Source organism: Haliotis rubra, unplaced genomic scaffold, assembly GCF_003918875.1.
Source record: "Haliotis rubra isolate DU_JTF1 unplaced genomic scaffold, ASM391887v1 Scf325, whole genome shotgun sequence".
NCBI lineage: Eukaryota > Metazoa > Mollusca > Gastropoda > Lepetellida > Haliotidae > Haliotis > Haliotis rubra.
The window spans coordinates 905,607-922,789 of record NW_025766997.1 but is presented as its reverse complement, the minus strand read 5'-3'; the positions used below and the strand labels follow the sequence as shown (position 1 = coordinate 922,789).

At 42.4% G+C, this 17,183-nt stretch overlaps 1 protein-coding gene across 1 annotated transcript; it reads right to left on the bottom strand.

Annotated features, from left to right (window-relative positions):
- Positions 1–12,239: 12,239 nt before the first annotated feature.
- Positions 12,240–15,585, bottom strand: LOC124283939 (growth arrest and DNA damage-inducible protein GADD45 gamma-like). The gene is made up of 5 exons (XM_046719978.1): positions 15,415–15,585; positions 14,109–14,340; positions 13,692–13,781; positions 12,979–13,553; positions 12,240–12,674 (listed from the first exon to the last, which is right to left on the bottom strand). Exons 1-4 carry the CDS (start codon positions 15,531–15,533, stop codon positions 13,446–13,448), a joined length of 549 nt encoding a protein of 182 aa, XP_046575934.1. The 5' UTR covers positions 15,534–15,585; the 3' UTR covers positions 12,240–12,674; positions 12,979–13,445.
- Between the last annotated feature and the right edge of the window lie 1,598 nt (positions 15,586–17,183).

Sequence of the window (17,183 nt, the reverse complement as noted above, 5' to 3'; positions counted from 1 at the left end):
TACGAGGTGTTCGCGAGAATGTGAGATGATACGAGGAGTTCGCGAGAATGTGAGATGATACGAGGAGTTCGCGAGAATGTGAGATGATACGAGGTGTTCGCGAGAATGTGAGATGATACGAGGTGTTCGCGAGAATGTGAGAAGGAAAGTAGAAAAAAGCATGATCATTTGCAGACAGAAAGGAGGCTGGAGTCGCCTGGAGTCGCCTGGATCTTGGCTGACCTGAGGAATAAGTCCCTCTTTCTTGATCGTGTGAATGAAGTTTTATGTCGTAAGGTAATAAATGTAAACTATGGCTACCCACCATCTATCCAGCATCTCTCCTCATCTTCCCACTATCTCATATTGTCTACCCACCATCTTACCTCATCTACCGACCATCCCATCTCATCTACCCACCATCTCACCTCATCTACCCACCATGTCACCTCATCTACCCACTATCGCATCTAATCTACCCACCATCTTACCTCATCTACCCACCATCCCATCTCATCTACCCACCATCTCACCTCATCTACCCACCATCACATCTCATCTACCCACTATCTCATCATGTCTACCAACCATCTCACCTCATCTACCGACCATCTTACCTCATCTACCCACCATCACATCTCATCTACCCGCTATCTCATCATGTCTACCCACCATCTCACCTCATCTACCCACCATCTCACCTCATCTACCCACCATCTCACCTCATCTACCCACCATCTCACCTCATCTACCCACCATGTCACCTCATCTACCCACTATCGCATCTAATCTACCCACCATCTCACCTAATCTACCCACCATCTCACCTCATCTACCCACCATCACATCTCATCTACCCACTATCTCATCATGTCTACCAACCATCTCACCTCATCTACCCACCATCTCACCTCATCTACCCGCTATCGCATCTCATCTACCCACCACCTCACCTCATCTACCCACCATCTCACCTCATCTACCCACCATCTCACCTCTTCCTACTTGGGTTGTCAGTCAAGACGTGATGAGGTAATTTTACGACGATGTCTTATTGGCCACAGTCGATTTACACATGACTATCTGCTGAAAACGGATGGGGATGGACCCCCCATGTGTGTCTCTTGCGATGAGGTTTTCACCATCAAGCATATTCTGCTTGAATGCGTGGACTTATCGTCTGCAAGGGACTCACATTATGATGCAACAAACCTAAAAGATCTGTTCTCCCGCGTGAGCGCTCATCTGATAGTGAACTACCTGAGGGAAGTTGATCTGTATCAAAAATTGTAACTGCGAAATGTAACAACCATAAATTGTAACTATGAAATGTGAGTAACAAATTGCTTGCCTTTAAATTTGATGCTATGACTTTCTCTGCTTTTAAATGACAATGTAATCAATATAGGTCTTTGAAATAAAACACATTCCGAGTATGTACTTACAATGTTTACTAATGCAAACTTGTTCTTGTCAATATATGGCTGGAATAATGCCGATGTGACGTAAAGCCCAACTCAACTCAACTCAACTCAACTCACCTCATCTACCCACCATCTCACCTCATCTACCCACCATCGCATCTCATCTACCCACCATCTCACCTCATCTACCCACCAACTCACCTCATCTACCCACCATCGCATCTCATCTACCCACCATCACATCTCATCTACCCACTATCTCATCATGTCTACCAACCATCTCACCTCATCTTCCCACCATCTCACCTTATCTACCCACCATCTCACCTCACCTACCCACCATCTCATCTCACCTACCCACCGTCTCACCTCATCTACCCTCCATCTCACCTCATCTACCCACCATGTCTACCCACCATCTCACCTCATCTACCCACCATCCCAACCTTATCTACCCACCATGTCTACCCACAATCTCACCTCATCTACCCACCATGTCTACCCACAATCACACCTCATCTACCCACCATCTCACCTCATCTACCCACCATCTCACCTCATCTACCCACCATGCCTACCCACCATCTCACCTTATCTACCCACCATCTCACCTCATCTACCCACCATGTCTACCCACCATCTCACCTCATCTACCCACCATGTCTACCCACCATCTCACCTCATCCGCCCACCATGTCTACCCACCATCTCACCTCATCTACCCACTATCGCATCTCAGCCACCCAGCCATCTCGCCTCATCTACGGAGGAGCATTGAGGCATGGAGACCGATCTGAGGGAAGCATATTTCGGTGCGAAGGTTTCAGGCACTTGTTATCGTGAGCAATGGTTCGGTTTGCAAACGGAAGCCAGAAGACTAGTGTGATGTGTCTACATCTTTCACACTATCTGTGTATGGTAAAGCGCATTGATAACAGGACGCCATAAGCTTAATCCAGACAGGATGCCATGTGGTCTTGTGACCGCGTTCCTGGATGTTAGGAAACCGTTGCCTACATTTCGAGATGGACATGACCAAATCTACACGCTAGCCTTCAGGGGCGCTCGTGCGGTCAGCAGAGGATTTTCTGTTGTCTTGTCTACCCAGCATGTCTACCCGACATCTCACCTCTTATCTACCCACGGTGACGATGTGTTCTTACTTCGACAGCTGGAAACGCAGGCCTACATCCGGTTTAAAGAGTGAGTGAGCTTAGTTTTACGCCGCACTCAGCAATATTCCAGTTATGTGGCGGCGGTCTGTAAATAATCGAGTCTGGACCAGACAGCCCAGTGATTAACAGCATGAGCATCGATCTACGCAATTGGGATACGATGACATGTGTCAAACAAGTCAGCGAGCCTGACCACCCAATCCGTTATTCGCCTCTTACGACCAGCATGGGTTACTAAAGACCAATTCTAACCCGGATCGTCACAGGTTTAGGAATAAAGCGGACATGGTTACCAAAAAGGATAAGGTCGTCCTTTTTACATGTTCCGTTTGCGGGGAATGTACGACTTCAGAAATGTGCACAGTATTTCTTCCTGTTTTCTCGTTAGACTATCAGGACATCCCTGTTTTACACATATCCGGTTAATTAAACATTTTCTGTCCAAAATTGATCTAACAGAAACTCCACGATAAGGTAGAGATCCTCATAAAATCGATTTGATTGAAATCATTTCAATGAAAAAACAAATAATATGCACGACAGACGTGGTCCGGTATATGAAGGTTTCGGAGTAACAGGGTCCGAACGTGTTTCGGTGTTTCTGCATAGAGAAATATAAAAGTTCGGTCAGACTGACACAAAACTACCTCAGTGGTTTTTGTTGCCTGTTTTGTTAAAACATGCGTTATATATCCAAACACGAACACGCAGAGGCGTCAAGTCAAGGTTAGCTTTTGTCGATTTCAATTTAAAGCGACACCGTCAGCTTAAGAACAATCCTAATGTTATAACGGATGAAAGAGAACATATTCATAGTACAAGATGGTGGATTAACAAAAATGCATCAGTATGCAAGCTGCGAAAGCGCAGAAATCATGACGTTGTGATGTCATGGTTCATGCGCGGATCCAGAGCGGGGGTGCGGGGGTGCGGGGTGCGGGGGTGCGCACCCCCCAAGAGTGTTCCAAATGTACTGCATGTTTTATGCCCAGGGTTCCGAGGATTGGGGTGCATGTGCACGCACACACGCACACACACACGCGCGCACACACACACCACACACAAACACCCCCAAACACACACACACACACACACAAACGAAAATCCTGTATCCGCCCCTGTGGACGAGGTTTACTCTCTATTCTGATTCGACTTCGTGCAGAGGCCAAGGTCGCAAGTGTCAGGAAAACATTGCTGGATCGCGATTGGAGATGCTGTTGACGGTTGTCACTACTTCCGGGTTGTGTTCGTTACCCCACAGATAAAGAGATGAATTATTAAGTCTTGTCTCAAACCAGGCGCCTGAAACATCCTGTGTGATCTATATTGACGTTTATATTTCAACTGTCTCGATTATTAAAGAATGTGTTACGGCGATGTGTTTCTACATGTCCGTGTCTATTGGTAACCACAGTGAAACATGGCACTGCTGGTCATAGAGAGCATGCAGAGCTGTACCCTCCCCTTTCATGAAACCCAAACCCCAAATCATTCTTTGTTGTTGTTGTTATTTTGTGCATTGTTGGTTTGTTTTTGTTTTGTTTTTGTTTGTTTTTTTGGGGGGGGGTCTTCCATTTTTAGAATGTCGGTGTCTTGAGATGTATTAACCTACTTCCAAATTCTGGCTTTTCTGTTTCTTTGCTTTTTTCAGTACGCCGCACCTATACCAAGCTATATAACGGCGGTCTGTACACAATCGAACCTGGACCACACAACCCAGTGATTGACATCATGAGCATCGATGTCGGGATAGGGAGACATTCATCAACCAAGCCACAGAGACTGACCATCCAAACCCGTTGTGTTTCGTTTACGTCAAGAATGGACTGCTGAAGAGTAATTCTAACCCGGATCCACCCAGGGTCTCATTTCTGAATCCGCGTCATAACCGAGTCTCAGATATTCGAATTCAATTCCAACTTGCCGATGTCAGTTGAAAATGCGTACGAGGCAGTAGACTAACGCTTAGTATATATATATATAGTTTGACAGTAACAAACAAACCCATTTAAATTGAAAAGGAACCACAGGGAGACCAGAGATTCAGAACCTGAGGAAATCTAGACTTGCTTCATTTAGCGCTTTTGCATTGCAGAGAGGGCTAGGTAGTAGGGAAAATAATGCGGTAGTCATATACTACACCCCGAAGCAAACATATCCAAGAAAGCCCACGCAAGTCTAGAAAATGTGGCAAGTCTCGATTTCTGAAAATGAAGAAAGTCTCAGGGCTCCTTTTCATTATATTTGATTGTTTTTTTACTATGAACTTTTTCTGTAAAATATATTCATTTCAGAGACTAGTTGTTAGTCTAACAATGTGGTTCAGGAACTGTGAGACAGACTTACAAGACAGATGTTGCGACAAGACAATACAGCTGACCCACGCATCATCCACTGTTACAACAACACTGGTAATCTCCGTGGGTGGCCGCAGTCGATCGCAATCAATCAATAGGGTGTAATTCATTTCATGAAGGACAATTCAAACCTGTGCTGTATGACACGCAGATAACACGATACAACACGACACAACCAATATAACAGTCACGTTCAAGGCCCGGGGTGGGTCCGTGCCGTGGGGAATCTTCAACGAGGGGGTGAGGACATCCCTGCACAGTTTGACACTAGAAGGGGTTGTGGTAAATAGCTGAAGGGGTTATCACAAGGAAGTTGAGGGGGGACTTCCTACACCACACTGTAGTGAATAATTCCCGAGAGAGTCATCGACTGTATCCGGTACAGGCGTCGATCATATAATCTATGGTAAAAGACCCGAAAAGAATTTAAAAAGTAACCCATGCTTGTCTCCACCTTAGAAGATCCGGGTTAGAATTGGTCTTCAGCAACCCATGCTTGCCTCCACCCGTGAAGATCCGGGTTAGAATTGATCTTCAGTAACCCATGCTTGTCGTAAAAGGCTAACGGGATCGGGTGGTCAGACTCGCTGAGTTAGTTGACACATGTCATCGTATCCCAATTGCGTAGATCGATGTTGATCACTGGATTATCTGATCCAGACTCGATTATTTCCAGACCGCCATATAGCTGGAATATTGCTGAGTAAGGCGTTAAACAACCAGCCAACCAACTATGGTAATGCAAAGTCAAGTACTTGAGGCAATTTAAACGCTTCCGTCGGGAACTCCGCCACGATTCTGACCGAGAAATAATCTAATGATATATTATTCAGTTCTCAGGATTGAAATTGTCTGGGATAACGAGTGTCCGTGGCGTTTACCTAACTACCTAGAATTAATACTGCATATATAAACGTTTGTAGAATCGCAAAGTGAGTGAGTGAGTGAGTGAGTGAGTAAGACGCACACTATTGTTCCTTTAAGTACTACTTTATGCGAATGAGTGTGCCTCTCTCAGCACCATTCCAGTAATATCACGAACGACAAAAATTGCCCTCGTATATCATTATATCCCAACAATCAAAGACCGCTACCATTTAGCTGGAATATTGCTGAGTGCGGCGTTAAACAACAAACCGACCAACCAACCAACAACAATCAAAACCGTGACAAGCGAGCGCTTCAACCTTTAGGGTGCCCCACCACCCAACAACCTCACCAAACAGCATAACAGTTTTAGATGGTGGTATTTGGTTTGTTGCTGACAACAACATAACAGTTTTAGATGGTGGTATTTGGTTTGTTGCTGGCAACAACATGACAGTTTTAGATGGTGGTATTTGGTTTGTTGCTGACAACAACATAACAGTTTTAGATGGTGGTATTTGGTTTGCTGCTGGCAACAACATAACAGTTTTAGATGGTGGTATTTGGTTTGTTGCTGACAACAACATAACAGTTTTAGATGGTGGTATTTGGTTTGTTGCTGGCAACAACATAACAGTTTTAGATGGTGGTATTTGGTTTGTTGCTGGCAACAACATAACAGTTTTAGATGGTGGTATTTGGTTTGTTGCTGACAACAACATAACAGTTTTAGATGGTGGTATTTGGTTTGTTGCTGGCAACAACATAACAGTTTTAGATGGTGGTATTTGGTTTGTTGCTGACAACAACATAACAGCTTTAGATGGTGGTATTTGGTTTGTTGCTGACAACAACATAACAGTTTTAGATGGTGGTATTTGGTTTGTTGCTGACAACAACATAACAGTTTTAGATGGTGGTATTTGGTTTGTTGCTGGCAACAACATAACAGTTTTAGATGGTGGTATTTGGTTTGTTGCTGACAACAACATAACAGTTTTAGATGGTGGTATTTGGTTTGTTGCTGACAACAACATAACAGTTTTAGATGGTGGTATTTGGTTTGTTGCTGACAACAACATAACAGTTTTAGATGGTGGTATTTGGTTTGTTGCTGACAACAACATAACATTTGGTTTGTTGCTGACAACAACATAACAGTTTTAGATGGTGGTATTTGGTTTGTTGCTGACAACAACATGACAGTTTTAGATGGTGGTATTTGGTTTGTTGCTGACAACAACATAACAGTTTTAGATGGTGGTATTTGGTTTGTTGCTGACAACAACATAACAGTTTTAGATGGTGGTATTTGGTTTGTTGCTGACAACAACATAACAGTTTTAGATGGTGGTATTTGGTTTGTTGCTGACAACAACATAACAGTTTTAGATGGTGGTATTTGGTTTGTTGCTGACAACAACATGACAGTTTTAGATGGTGGTATTTGCAACAGATGAAAACCGGCTATTTTCTTGTCTGTCAATGGAACATTTCATCAGTAAAATTATATAAGACGATTGACAAAGGCCGAATTCACACTTCACCTAAAATCAGAAAATTGTCCTTTAGTTTTGGATATTCTACCCTATTTACCACTTATAGTGTCTTTCTTCAGCAGTGCCTGGCACAAACTGTTTTCGGACCTCACTGTTTAAATAACCCTCACCACAGACCGGGTTCGATTCCGAACATTGCCTTTATTGTCCATTCTTAGAACCTATGCCGTGGAATAATGTAATACAATAGAAATGGTGTAACCCTATAATCTGTTATGTGGATCTTGTTCACATTCGTAATTCTTACCACTTTGCAACAAATTTTAAGCAAGAACGGACTTTACCCGTATTAAATGGATGAATCTCCTGTGTAACTGTCCAAGAGTTTCATATCACTATCGGAGGTACTGGCACTGTCTATATGGTATGTTTCACGTGGAGTAGTTTTAATGGATTTTTAGAATGTACATTTTTGTCGGCTTATTGTTTTTGCATAGGACATTGTTTGTTGTATCATGTTTATTCCGAGAGTTAGAAACCAATTGCTGGTAAGTTCCGTCAGTCTTGCTTCATCCAAACACTTCCAGTAGGCTGATCAAATCTGCGATTGGCAATATCAATATGTCAATATGACTGCTTGATTAACCGTTTAGCAAAAACAATTGGAGTTATCTCCCCTTAGGTGTTAATTTCCTCACTGATGCTAGGGACCCCTTAGGGTAGATCACCAGGCTAGATAAACATGCAGTTGTTTAATACATACCCGGTACCCTACGCCGGTGGTATTTAAAATCAGATAATTTGATGACATAAAATCAGATAAGGTAATAAGTGTAGGTTTGACACTAATCACAGCGTCATAAATCTGACATTTTCCCAGAGAAATCTGTGACATTTCAAACATTAGATCTTACGTCGCTATAGTAGTTGATTCATTCACTAGTAAGATGAAACAGGATATATGATCAGACATTCTTCCTAGAATCGGTGACATGTACACTGCATCCATCACACTGTCAGTTCCTTCCTGATTTAACTGCTGTAGGCGACCTAAGAGGACATGGAATATGTGTCAGCACGTATACTCTCGGAGAACGACGCGTCTCGCTCACCATGGCAATGCGGGGGATAAGTGTGCGATACTTCATTAGGAGGGGTTACACAAGACAGCAAAATACCATTGCAAACAAAGTGGGGTCTTTTGATGAATCAGCTTCTCCTTCGGATTGAAATATTCGCTTCCCGACTACGTCCAAGTGTATGAGCCCAACGAAAGAATGAATGAGCGAGCGAGTGAGTGAGTGAGTGAGCCAGTGCTTAACAAGCCGTAAAACCATAATCACTTCCATCTACAAATGATTTTAACAAGTCAGAGCTGAGTTTACACCTTTACAATAATGGCATCATTTTCTGTCCTGTGATAACTGTGAATAAACTGTGAAGCACATTTCTGGAACATCTCTGGATATCTCTGGAATGGTTGCTAAGAGCGGAGTAAAACTCACTCTAACACCTGGGAAATGTACACTGACCTAAAATACAGAGCCACCTCTTTCCGGAAATTTATAGTTACGAACCTCTAAGAGTATATATAGCACGTTACACTAAACCAATGATTCGTTAATCCGGGCATTTCATGCCGTTCGGATTAACGGGGTTTCGTCGTAATCTGTATTAAGTTTCAAGGCCTCCATTTTGAACAGGACCATACGAACTCAAACATAATCTTTTGCACTAATGACCGCTATTGTATCCTTCGTGGTCTCAGTTTATATATCGGCTTACCGATCGCGGTGGGCGTCAACCGGACAGCACCCTTGCTTCCAGATTAATTAGCTTAATTAGTAATGCTAAATATCTCTTAATTAGCATAACAGTTTGGTTGCCCCAAGGTCTGATACTAAGACAACCCATTGTCTATCGTGTCCTGTGATGCGTGGTGTAGTCTTGATACAGTATGAATTGTTAATTATTGTTCGAGGCTTTCCCAACGTGATTCCCCTTAAATGCCATCGTTAGAGAGTCTTTGTGCTGTGGGTGGAAATACTTGCAAAACAGGTTGTTTTTTGTGCAGATCAAGTGAAATAGGCTTAGTGAAATAGGCTTAGAGAGACGACGTTGTTAAGATACCATTGGTGTTAATGCCTGGCCATCTACCAAAAAAGGACATTCATTAACGCTGTTTTCGTTGTTTTATTTGTTCATTTGAATCAAAGTGAACGGCATTGTTCTATATTGTTCTATATTGTCACCCCATCCATGTCTGACACGGGTCATACAACCACGGTACAAGATTCTGTATCGAAATGACGCACTCACGAAATAAACAAGTTGTGTAAGTCAATATCTTATAATACCCCGTCAATATTTATTACATGCTCTTTCCACTTCCGGGCGGTGGGGTAGCCTAGTGGTTAAAGCGTTCGCTCGTCACGCCGAAGACCCGGGTTCGATTCCCCACATGGGTACAGTGTGTGAAGCCCATTTCTGGTGTCCCCCGCCGTGATATTGCTAGAATATTGCTAAAAGCGGCTTAAAACCATACTCACTCGTTCCACTTCCCCGATCTCCACCGAGTAGGTAAACATTCAAAGCTAAAATCCTAAGAAAGGTATGATTCTTTATGGATAACAACTTCTATATTAAGTTCTGTTTATTCTTGTTTAACAAAGGTATCAGAATCTATACCGACGTCGCATTATAATATACATGTAATAAAGCAGTTGTTATCCATAAAGTATCGTATCTTTCTTATTATTCATCAACTTCTAAAATCCCTATCAAACAGAGCTAATATTCTATGTATGTTCGTTCCTTCCGGCATGTTTTCGTGTGGACCTAACTTTCGAAATCAAATAAATATCCGAGTTTTGTTAGGTTCGTTATCAGGAGACAAATATGTTTGATTTAATCAGCTTCGTTGTGAAGTACCTGCCGTATTTCAGAAGCCTCGATGATGCCTGTTTTGTGATATCCTTATTTAGTATGCTCGGAGATGACTATATGTAGTTTGACTGGGGTCACACCGTGAATAGCTGACTATGTGAAGGAAGTACATTGTTTACCCCGTTGATAAGCGTTATCCGAATTTAGTTTTGTTTAACTTCTTGTAATTGAGTAGGCGGGCATATGCCATGTTGTTGTTGACAGTACCTCTTCTGTCGCAACAGTAACCAACGTGTGGACATCATACTCGTGTGTGCTCCCAGAAAGTAGTATGTGTCGAGATTGCTCCCAGAAAGTAGCATGTGTCGAGATTGCTTCCAGAAAGTAGCATGTGTCGAGACTGCTCCCAGAAAGTAGCATGTGTCATGTGTCGAGATTGCTCCCAGAAAGAAGCATGTGTCGAGACTGCTCCAAGAAAGTAGCATGTGTCGAGACTGCTCCCAGAAAGTAGCATGTGTCGAGATTGCTCCCAGAAAGTAGCATGTGTCGAGATAGCTCCCAGAAAGTAGCATGTGTCGATACTGCTCCCAGAAAGTAGCATGTGTCGTGACTGCTCCCAGAAAGTAGCATGTGTCGAGATTACTCCCAGAAAGTAGCATGTGTCGAGATTGCTCCCAGAAAGTAGCATGTGTCGAGATTGTGGAAAGTACAAAGTGCTCCCAGAAAGTAACCATTGTATCCCTTATGCCCCCAGAGAGTAAAAAATGTGTGGATATTGCTCCCAGAAAGTAAGAATATCTCATGCGTGATTCAGTAAGATGACAATGTCTCGTCTATGCTGCTAGAATGTTGACAATTAATGTGTCGTGCAATATAGACACTATATCATGTATGAACTCAGATAGTAGACGCTGTGCTGTGTATGCTCCCAGAAAGTTGACAATGCGTCGTCTATGCTGCTAGAATGTTGACAATTAATGTGTCGTGCAATATAGACACTATATCATGTATGAACTCAGATAGTAGACGCTGTGCTGTGTATGCTCCCAGAAAGTTGACAATGCGTCGTCTATGCTGCTAGAATGATGACAATTGATGTGTCGTGCAATATAGACACTATATCGTGTATGAACTCAGGTAGTAGACGTTGTGCTGTGTATGCTCCCAGAAAGTTGACAATGTGTCGCTCTTGGGAATTAGGCAAAGTGCCGTGTGTATGTGCTCAGAAAGTATCAATGTATTATGACATCCAGATGTTAGTGTTTGGGTCAACCCTAAACTAACCGAAAGACAATGAAATCTTACAAGACTCCCCTCTAAAACCTGAAGCTGTTTAAACATGTGGAATAGACCAGACTTGGCTTGACTTTTTATCATCTGGTTTCGATTTCATAAAAGGCATACATTCATTGGTGTCGAACTACAACTATCTCGAATGTCTACTGAGGTTATCTCTGCTACCTGAACAAGAGCATATATGTGTTATAAGTTATGCAAGCTGATTGAATCCATATCTGCCAATTTCCGGTATAGGTAATGGTTGTTATTAGCTCGTCAGTCAAAATTGAGAGATGGTACATCTGCATTTTGTGACAGTGCACATACATGACTGATAGCGTGAGTTAGTCTGTCGAACAGACCCTGAAGCAAATATATCCAAGAAAGCCCACGCAAGTCTAGCAATTGTGGCAAGTCTAGATTTCCTCAGCTTCAGGAGAATGAAGAAAGTCTCAGGGCTCCTTTTCATTATATTTTTTTTTTTTACTATGAACTTTTTTCAGTAAAATATGTTCATTTCAGAGACTAGTTGTTAGTCTAAGCGTGAGTTAGCAAGTAAAGTTTTATATTTTGAAATAAAGTAGATCCCATTTCATTTTCAAACGTCTGTGTGTATGGTAACATCATATTACCAACTATGCCATAGTCCGATAGCAGTGAATTGGCTCTTTATTATATCCTCAGATCCACTGTCATCAGGAAAGTGAGTGAGTTAAGATTTAACGCCAACAGGGCCAAACATTTCGTACTAGCAAATAAACACAAAAAATCAGATTGTTTTAAAAAATTTATTTCAAACTATCAACTACGTAACACCGACACGTGTTATCGATGTCCACAATGAACACTAATCAATCCTTTATTTGTAAAGGATTGGTGGTGGTTGATTCGAAAAATGCATATAAGCATTGTTCATTGTAAGAGCAGTTCAATTTGTTGTTACAGTCAGTCAGTGTGCCTCCAACGATGAAAATTGTGGCACTTCCATATTAGGAGTTCCCGTTACAAAGGAAATACTTGGTTAAAGCCCGCTAACACTACGGGGAAGTCTTTTCCCGCCGCCCCCGGTTGGGCTTCACAAGCAGACGACACATGGTATCACGTGACTTGTCTGGGACAGCTGCACGAGGCTGTGACCCTTCACCTGGTTCTGGTCACCCACGGATTGTGTGGTCGCCCACGGCGTGGTGGCAGTGTCTACGCACTGACCTGGAAAAGCGAAGAGAAAAGGTTATAGTAAATACCAAATGACTCGGCATATGACAAGGCAGGTGTGGGTTGGCTAAACACTAGACACAGGTTTCATACTGTTGCATTTTAGAATATTACAAAGCTTCAGCAAAGCACGCTGGCATAAGATGTGAAATCAAAGAATGGAACACGTTGCTGACGTTGTATTATGCATTCGCCACGTGTAATGTCGTTACTTAAATTAAAATAAAAGACAGGATTGAAATGAGTCAGACATTAACTGGGAGTAGGTTCATGATTCACTAAAGACGATTCTAATTACCTGGTCAGTCTTTGAAGTGACATCTTTTCCGGGTGATCGATGACCCTCTCATGGTCAGGCCGACTCCCCAACTGGTCAGTCAACCGTCAGCCCCCGCGGCAGTGTAACAGTTAGCTCCTAACAGGCAGGTGAATCATGTGTGTGGGTGTTTCCCTTGACCGCCCGTCCCTCTTCTTGGTTGACCCGTCAGCATCTGACCCGATGTCCACCTTGCAGCAGATGGCCATAACTTCTTGTTGACCCCTGGGCAGGTTCAGCTGACCCCTGGTCACTACAGTGGATGATTCAATATGGTCTTGCCGATCTTATGTCATAAATCTTCCTCCCACCCTCTCATCCAGTGTGGCTGTCGCCATTTTCGGTACCTCGAGGTACCCGCAAGGGTTGAAGTTCCCTGTCCTTGAGGATGAAGAGAATGGGTATTCTGGCAGTTAAGAACTCAGTGCAGTGCTGCACAGAGTACGAGTTCATTCAGGAAGTCGGATGACAGGTCTTGGATAAACATCGCTAAACATCACGTGATCAATGTACTGGGACACCCGTTCCATCTCAGGGCTTAGGTCTCCAGAAGGAAACTGAAAAAATAAATAACAAAATATAAATTTCAAGTAAAGTCCATCATAAAAATATACTATGAACCTTCGAAAAATGTATTAATGACCGTAATTCATAATGAATCTAGATTAGCAATGATGATATTGAAGCAAGCATACCTGAATAAGAGCACACGACGCGGGTCCGCAAACAGCATCATTTGTAGCCTTGACGTCCAGAAGGGCAGCTAATTTGTCTACGCTGTCAACCTGCAATGCAACATAAACACGTTTATTTCATTGGTTAACCGCAACAGCCTTGACATTGCTCACCATTAACATCCGGGTAGCGTAAACAGTTGTACTTCATTGACAAACAGGACATAGGACACTATCTGTTCCAAGAATTGTTTACGTGCAGATAAGTAACACATCTAGATGACCTACATAATGTTTATGTAACAGCTTTACTTCACGGCCAGGTCCCTTCCTATGCCTAATGTCCTGCATGTCAAATTTGTCTCGAATGTTATAATATAATTAAATCATTGATTAATATTAATTAATAATTGTAAGTGATAAAACATGACTACATACCTTAATCAACTTAATGTCGTTTTCCCAGCAAAAGGCTTGTATCAGTGTTTGTTGAATATGCACTGTGACGTCACAGTGGTCACTTGCATCAGGTAAGATACACAGCATTACACTGTCTGGGTTATTGGTCAGCAGGTCAGCACACTGGAACACCCCATGGGTAGCTTGACCAGTCTCCACGGCATCACGAACTATGCTTGCCAGGTCACAGCCAATCCCTCTTACTGGAGTTCTGGAAAACAATAATAATAAATTAATACATAATAAAATTTTCACAATTTAAATACAATTAAACTTGCAGAAATAATACCAGGAATTCACATGATATGATATCGACTTTTGTAATCGGCATAACTTCAAACTACTTTCATAAATAGATTATTTGCTAATATAACACTGATTACTGTATTTAATGTTCTTTTGATCAAAGGAGGGTAAAATATAAAATACCCCAAGTGTACTTCAATTCATTTGTTGCACAAGTCTCTTTTATCGAGATAAAAGGGAGTGTCTAGACGATGGAATTTGGGGCATCACAAATATTTGCCTGTGGAAATTGCACTGAGAAAACTTCGGGGGGAATTCCTCCCAGGCGCGCCTGTCTATGCCCTGACTCAGACTGTAGACCGTCCGCTGATCGTATTGATCGCCAGAGGAATTCCCCCTCAATAAACAACTAGCGGTTAGATCGTGGCTGTAAGATTCCGTAAACATGTTGACAAGCACATGGTATGTGCTTCACAGCCACTACTTATTTTGTAGGCTAAATCACAAGTTAGATCCCATGATTTGAAGGTGAGTTAGATTGCGCGTGACGAATCATAAGACACCGCCCGTGACAAGTCGGTCACACGGTGTGCGAATGAGTCCCAACCGCCCGCGAGTCAGCTGGCTCTCGGGAACATCTGCGCTTGCTGATAACGCAGCATCAGCGTTAACAAAATTACTTTCTGAGTTACATTTAAACACATAACTGCAGTAAATTCATGCTTAACATTCGATTTACTAAAAGATTACGCAATTAAAAAAGTAACTTTTGGCTTGACTCCAAACATGATGCACACATATAGTTAAGGGCAATGCAAATATTGACTTATTTTGTAACTCTCGGTCTCCGGTGCAAAATGAGCAATATTGTCGAATAAAATTAACGTCACGACCTGGACTTTGCCAAGGCAGAAAACATATAAATATCTGCGGTGATTAATCAGTGACTCAGCTGAGATAAACATGCAAACAAGTCCCCATTCCTGTTCGCTATAGGTTAAAACTAATATAAAGTAAGGAAAAACGATATGCTACTCACTTTTCACTCTTCTCTGAATCCTTAGATAGTGATGTAAGCTTCCTAAGCTCCAATTCACATCTGTATAAGTCAATACTCTCCGGAGCACAAGGTAAATCCTCAGAAATAAGTGGAGCCATTGTAACACGGTCCTCTCTCAACGACAGCTAGCGCTAAACTGAACTGAGAGCGTGTCGAGCCTACTCATGTACGAACAAAGAGGGGCTTTCCAGGAAGGCCGACGCTGATTGGTCAATCGCCGCACTCAGTTCCGTCTCGTATCAGGTCACACCACTACGTTCAAGTTCGCTATAGACAAAGTAAGGTTACATCTTTTAGTCTCGGTGCGAGATCGTTGACTAAAACCCGTTCAACAAAGGCTGTGGAAAGTACTTAGATGACTGTTCGGGTGGTTGTAGTGAAGGAAATTAGACTGAAACGAACGCTGCACGTGGTGAGGTGTACGCTATCACGAGTGCTGTAGACTCGCCTTGCAAGTATATATGTAATGGGCGTGTTGTTTTTGCATTAGACAAGGAAGCTCGCACACATCATGAAAAAACATCGGTTGGATTACTATGTGTTTTTAACTGTAATCCTACCTCGCCGTTAAAAAAACAAAAGTTGAATTTATATGAAAACATAGTTGAGTGTTTGTATTTCGAAAGATTCATAAGATCCACCCGTGCCATTGTAGTTGTTTTTCTCGAGACATTGGCATCTCACACGCTAAGTTCCAAAGTACATATTTTGGCAATTGTTTATTCTGTACACGACTGACGAATAAATAACAGTGGGTTAAATTCAACAATACGGATTATGTGTACAAGGTTTCACTTCTCGTGCTTATCTTGATTCAGCAACAGCGAATGAACGCTCTGTGTGACTGTGTAAAATGATCGCTGTATGAAACATTAGCTGCTTGCAATTCATTGTTTCTCCCATTTGAATAACGCAATATGTGCTAGCATAAACTGCACGGGCATTTGTATTACACATTAGTATCACAAACGCCCCCTCTTACTCAGCATACCGCAAAGATATAGCTTATATACTCAACAAACCTCCCCAGCCAACCCCCACATACCTCACACCCATACCCTACACCACCTCTCCAATTAAAAAGTTGAAGGGGTATAGCATGGGTATATTTTGTATGGATACGGATAGATAGTGACTAACTTCTGAAAGGTTTAAGTTATTTACTCTGCATGTACCGTGCCCTTTGATGTATATATATGTAGGCGTATGTAATACAGAGTGACTTCGATGAGGCACCCGTGAAGATGCGGGTTAGAATTGGTCTTCAGCAACCCATGCTTGTCGTCAGGCTCGCTGACTTGGTTGACCTTTGTCATCGTATCCCAATTGCGTAGATCGATGATCATGCTGTTGATCACAGGACTGTCTGGTCCATAATCGATTATTTACAGACCGCCGCCATGTAGCTGGATTATTGCTGAGTCCTGCGTAAAACTAAACTCACTCACTCACTTCGACGAGGCAATGAATTGTATCAAGCAATCCATGTCGACCAGCGGTCCAAACATTTATTTATATATATAGACTGATGCTTAGTCCCTGAATATATATAATTTTGATAGTAACAAATTAACCCATTTAAATTGAAAAGGAGCCCCAGTGAGTTGGGAGATTCAGAACCTGAGGAAACTAGACTTGCTTCCTTTAGCATTGCAGCGAGGACTAGGCTGTAGGGAAAATAATATGGTTCAGGGACTTTGATACAGTCTAATAGCACATATATTTCAACTTGATGCGTATAGCTGATA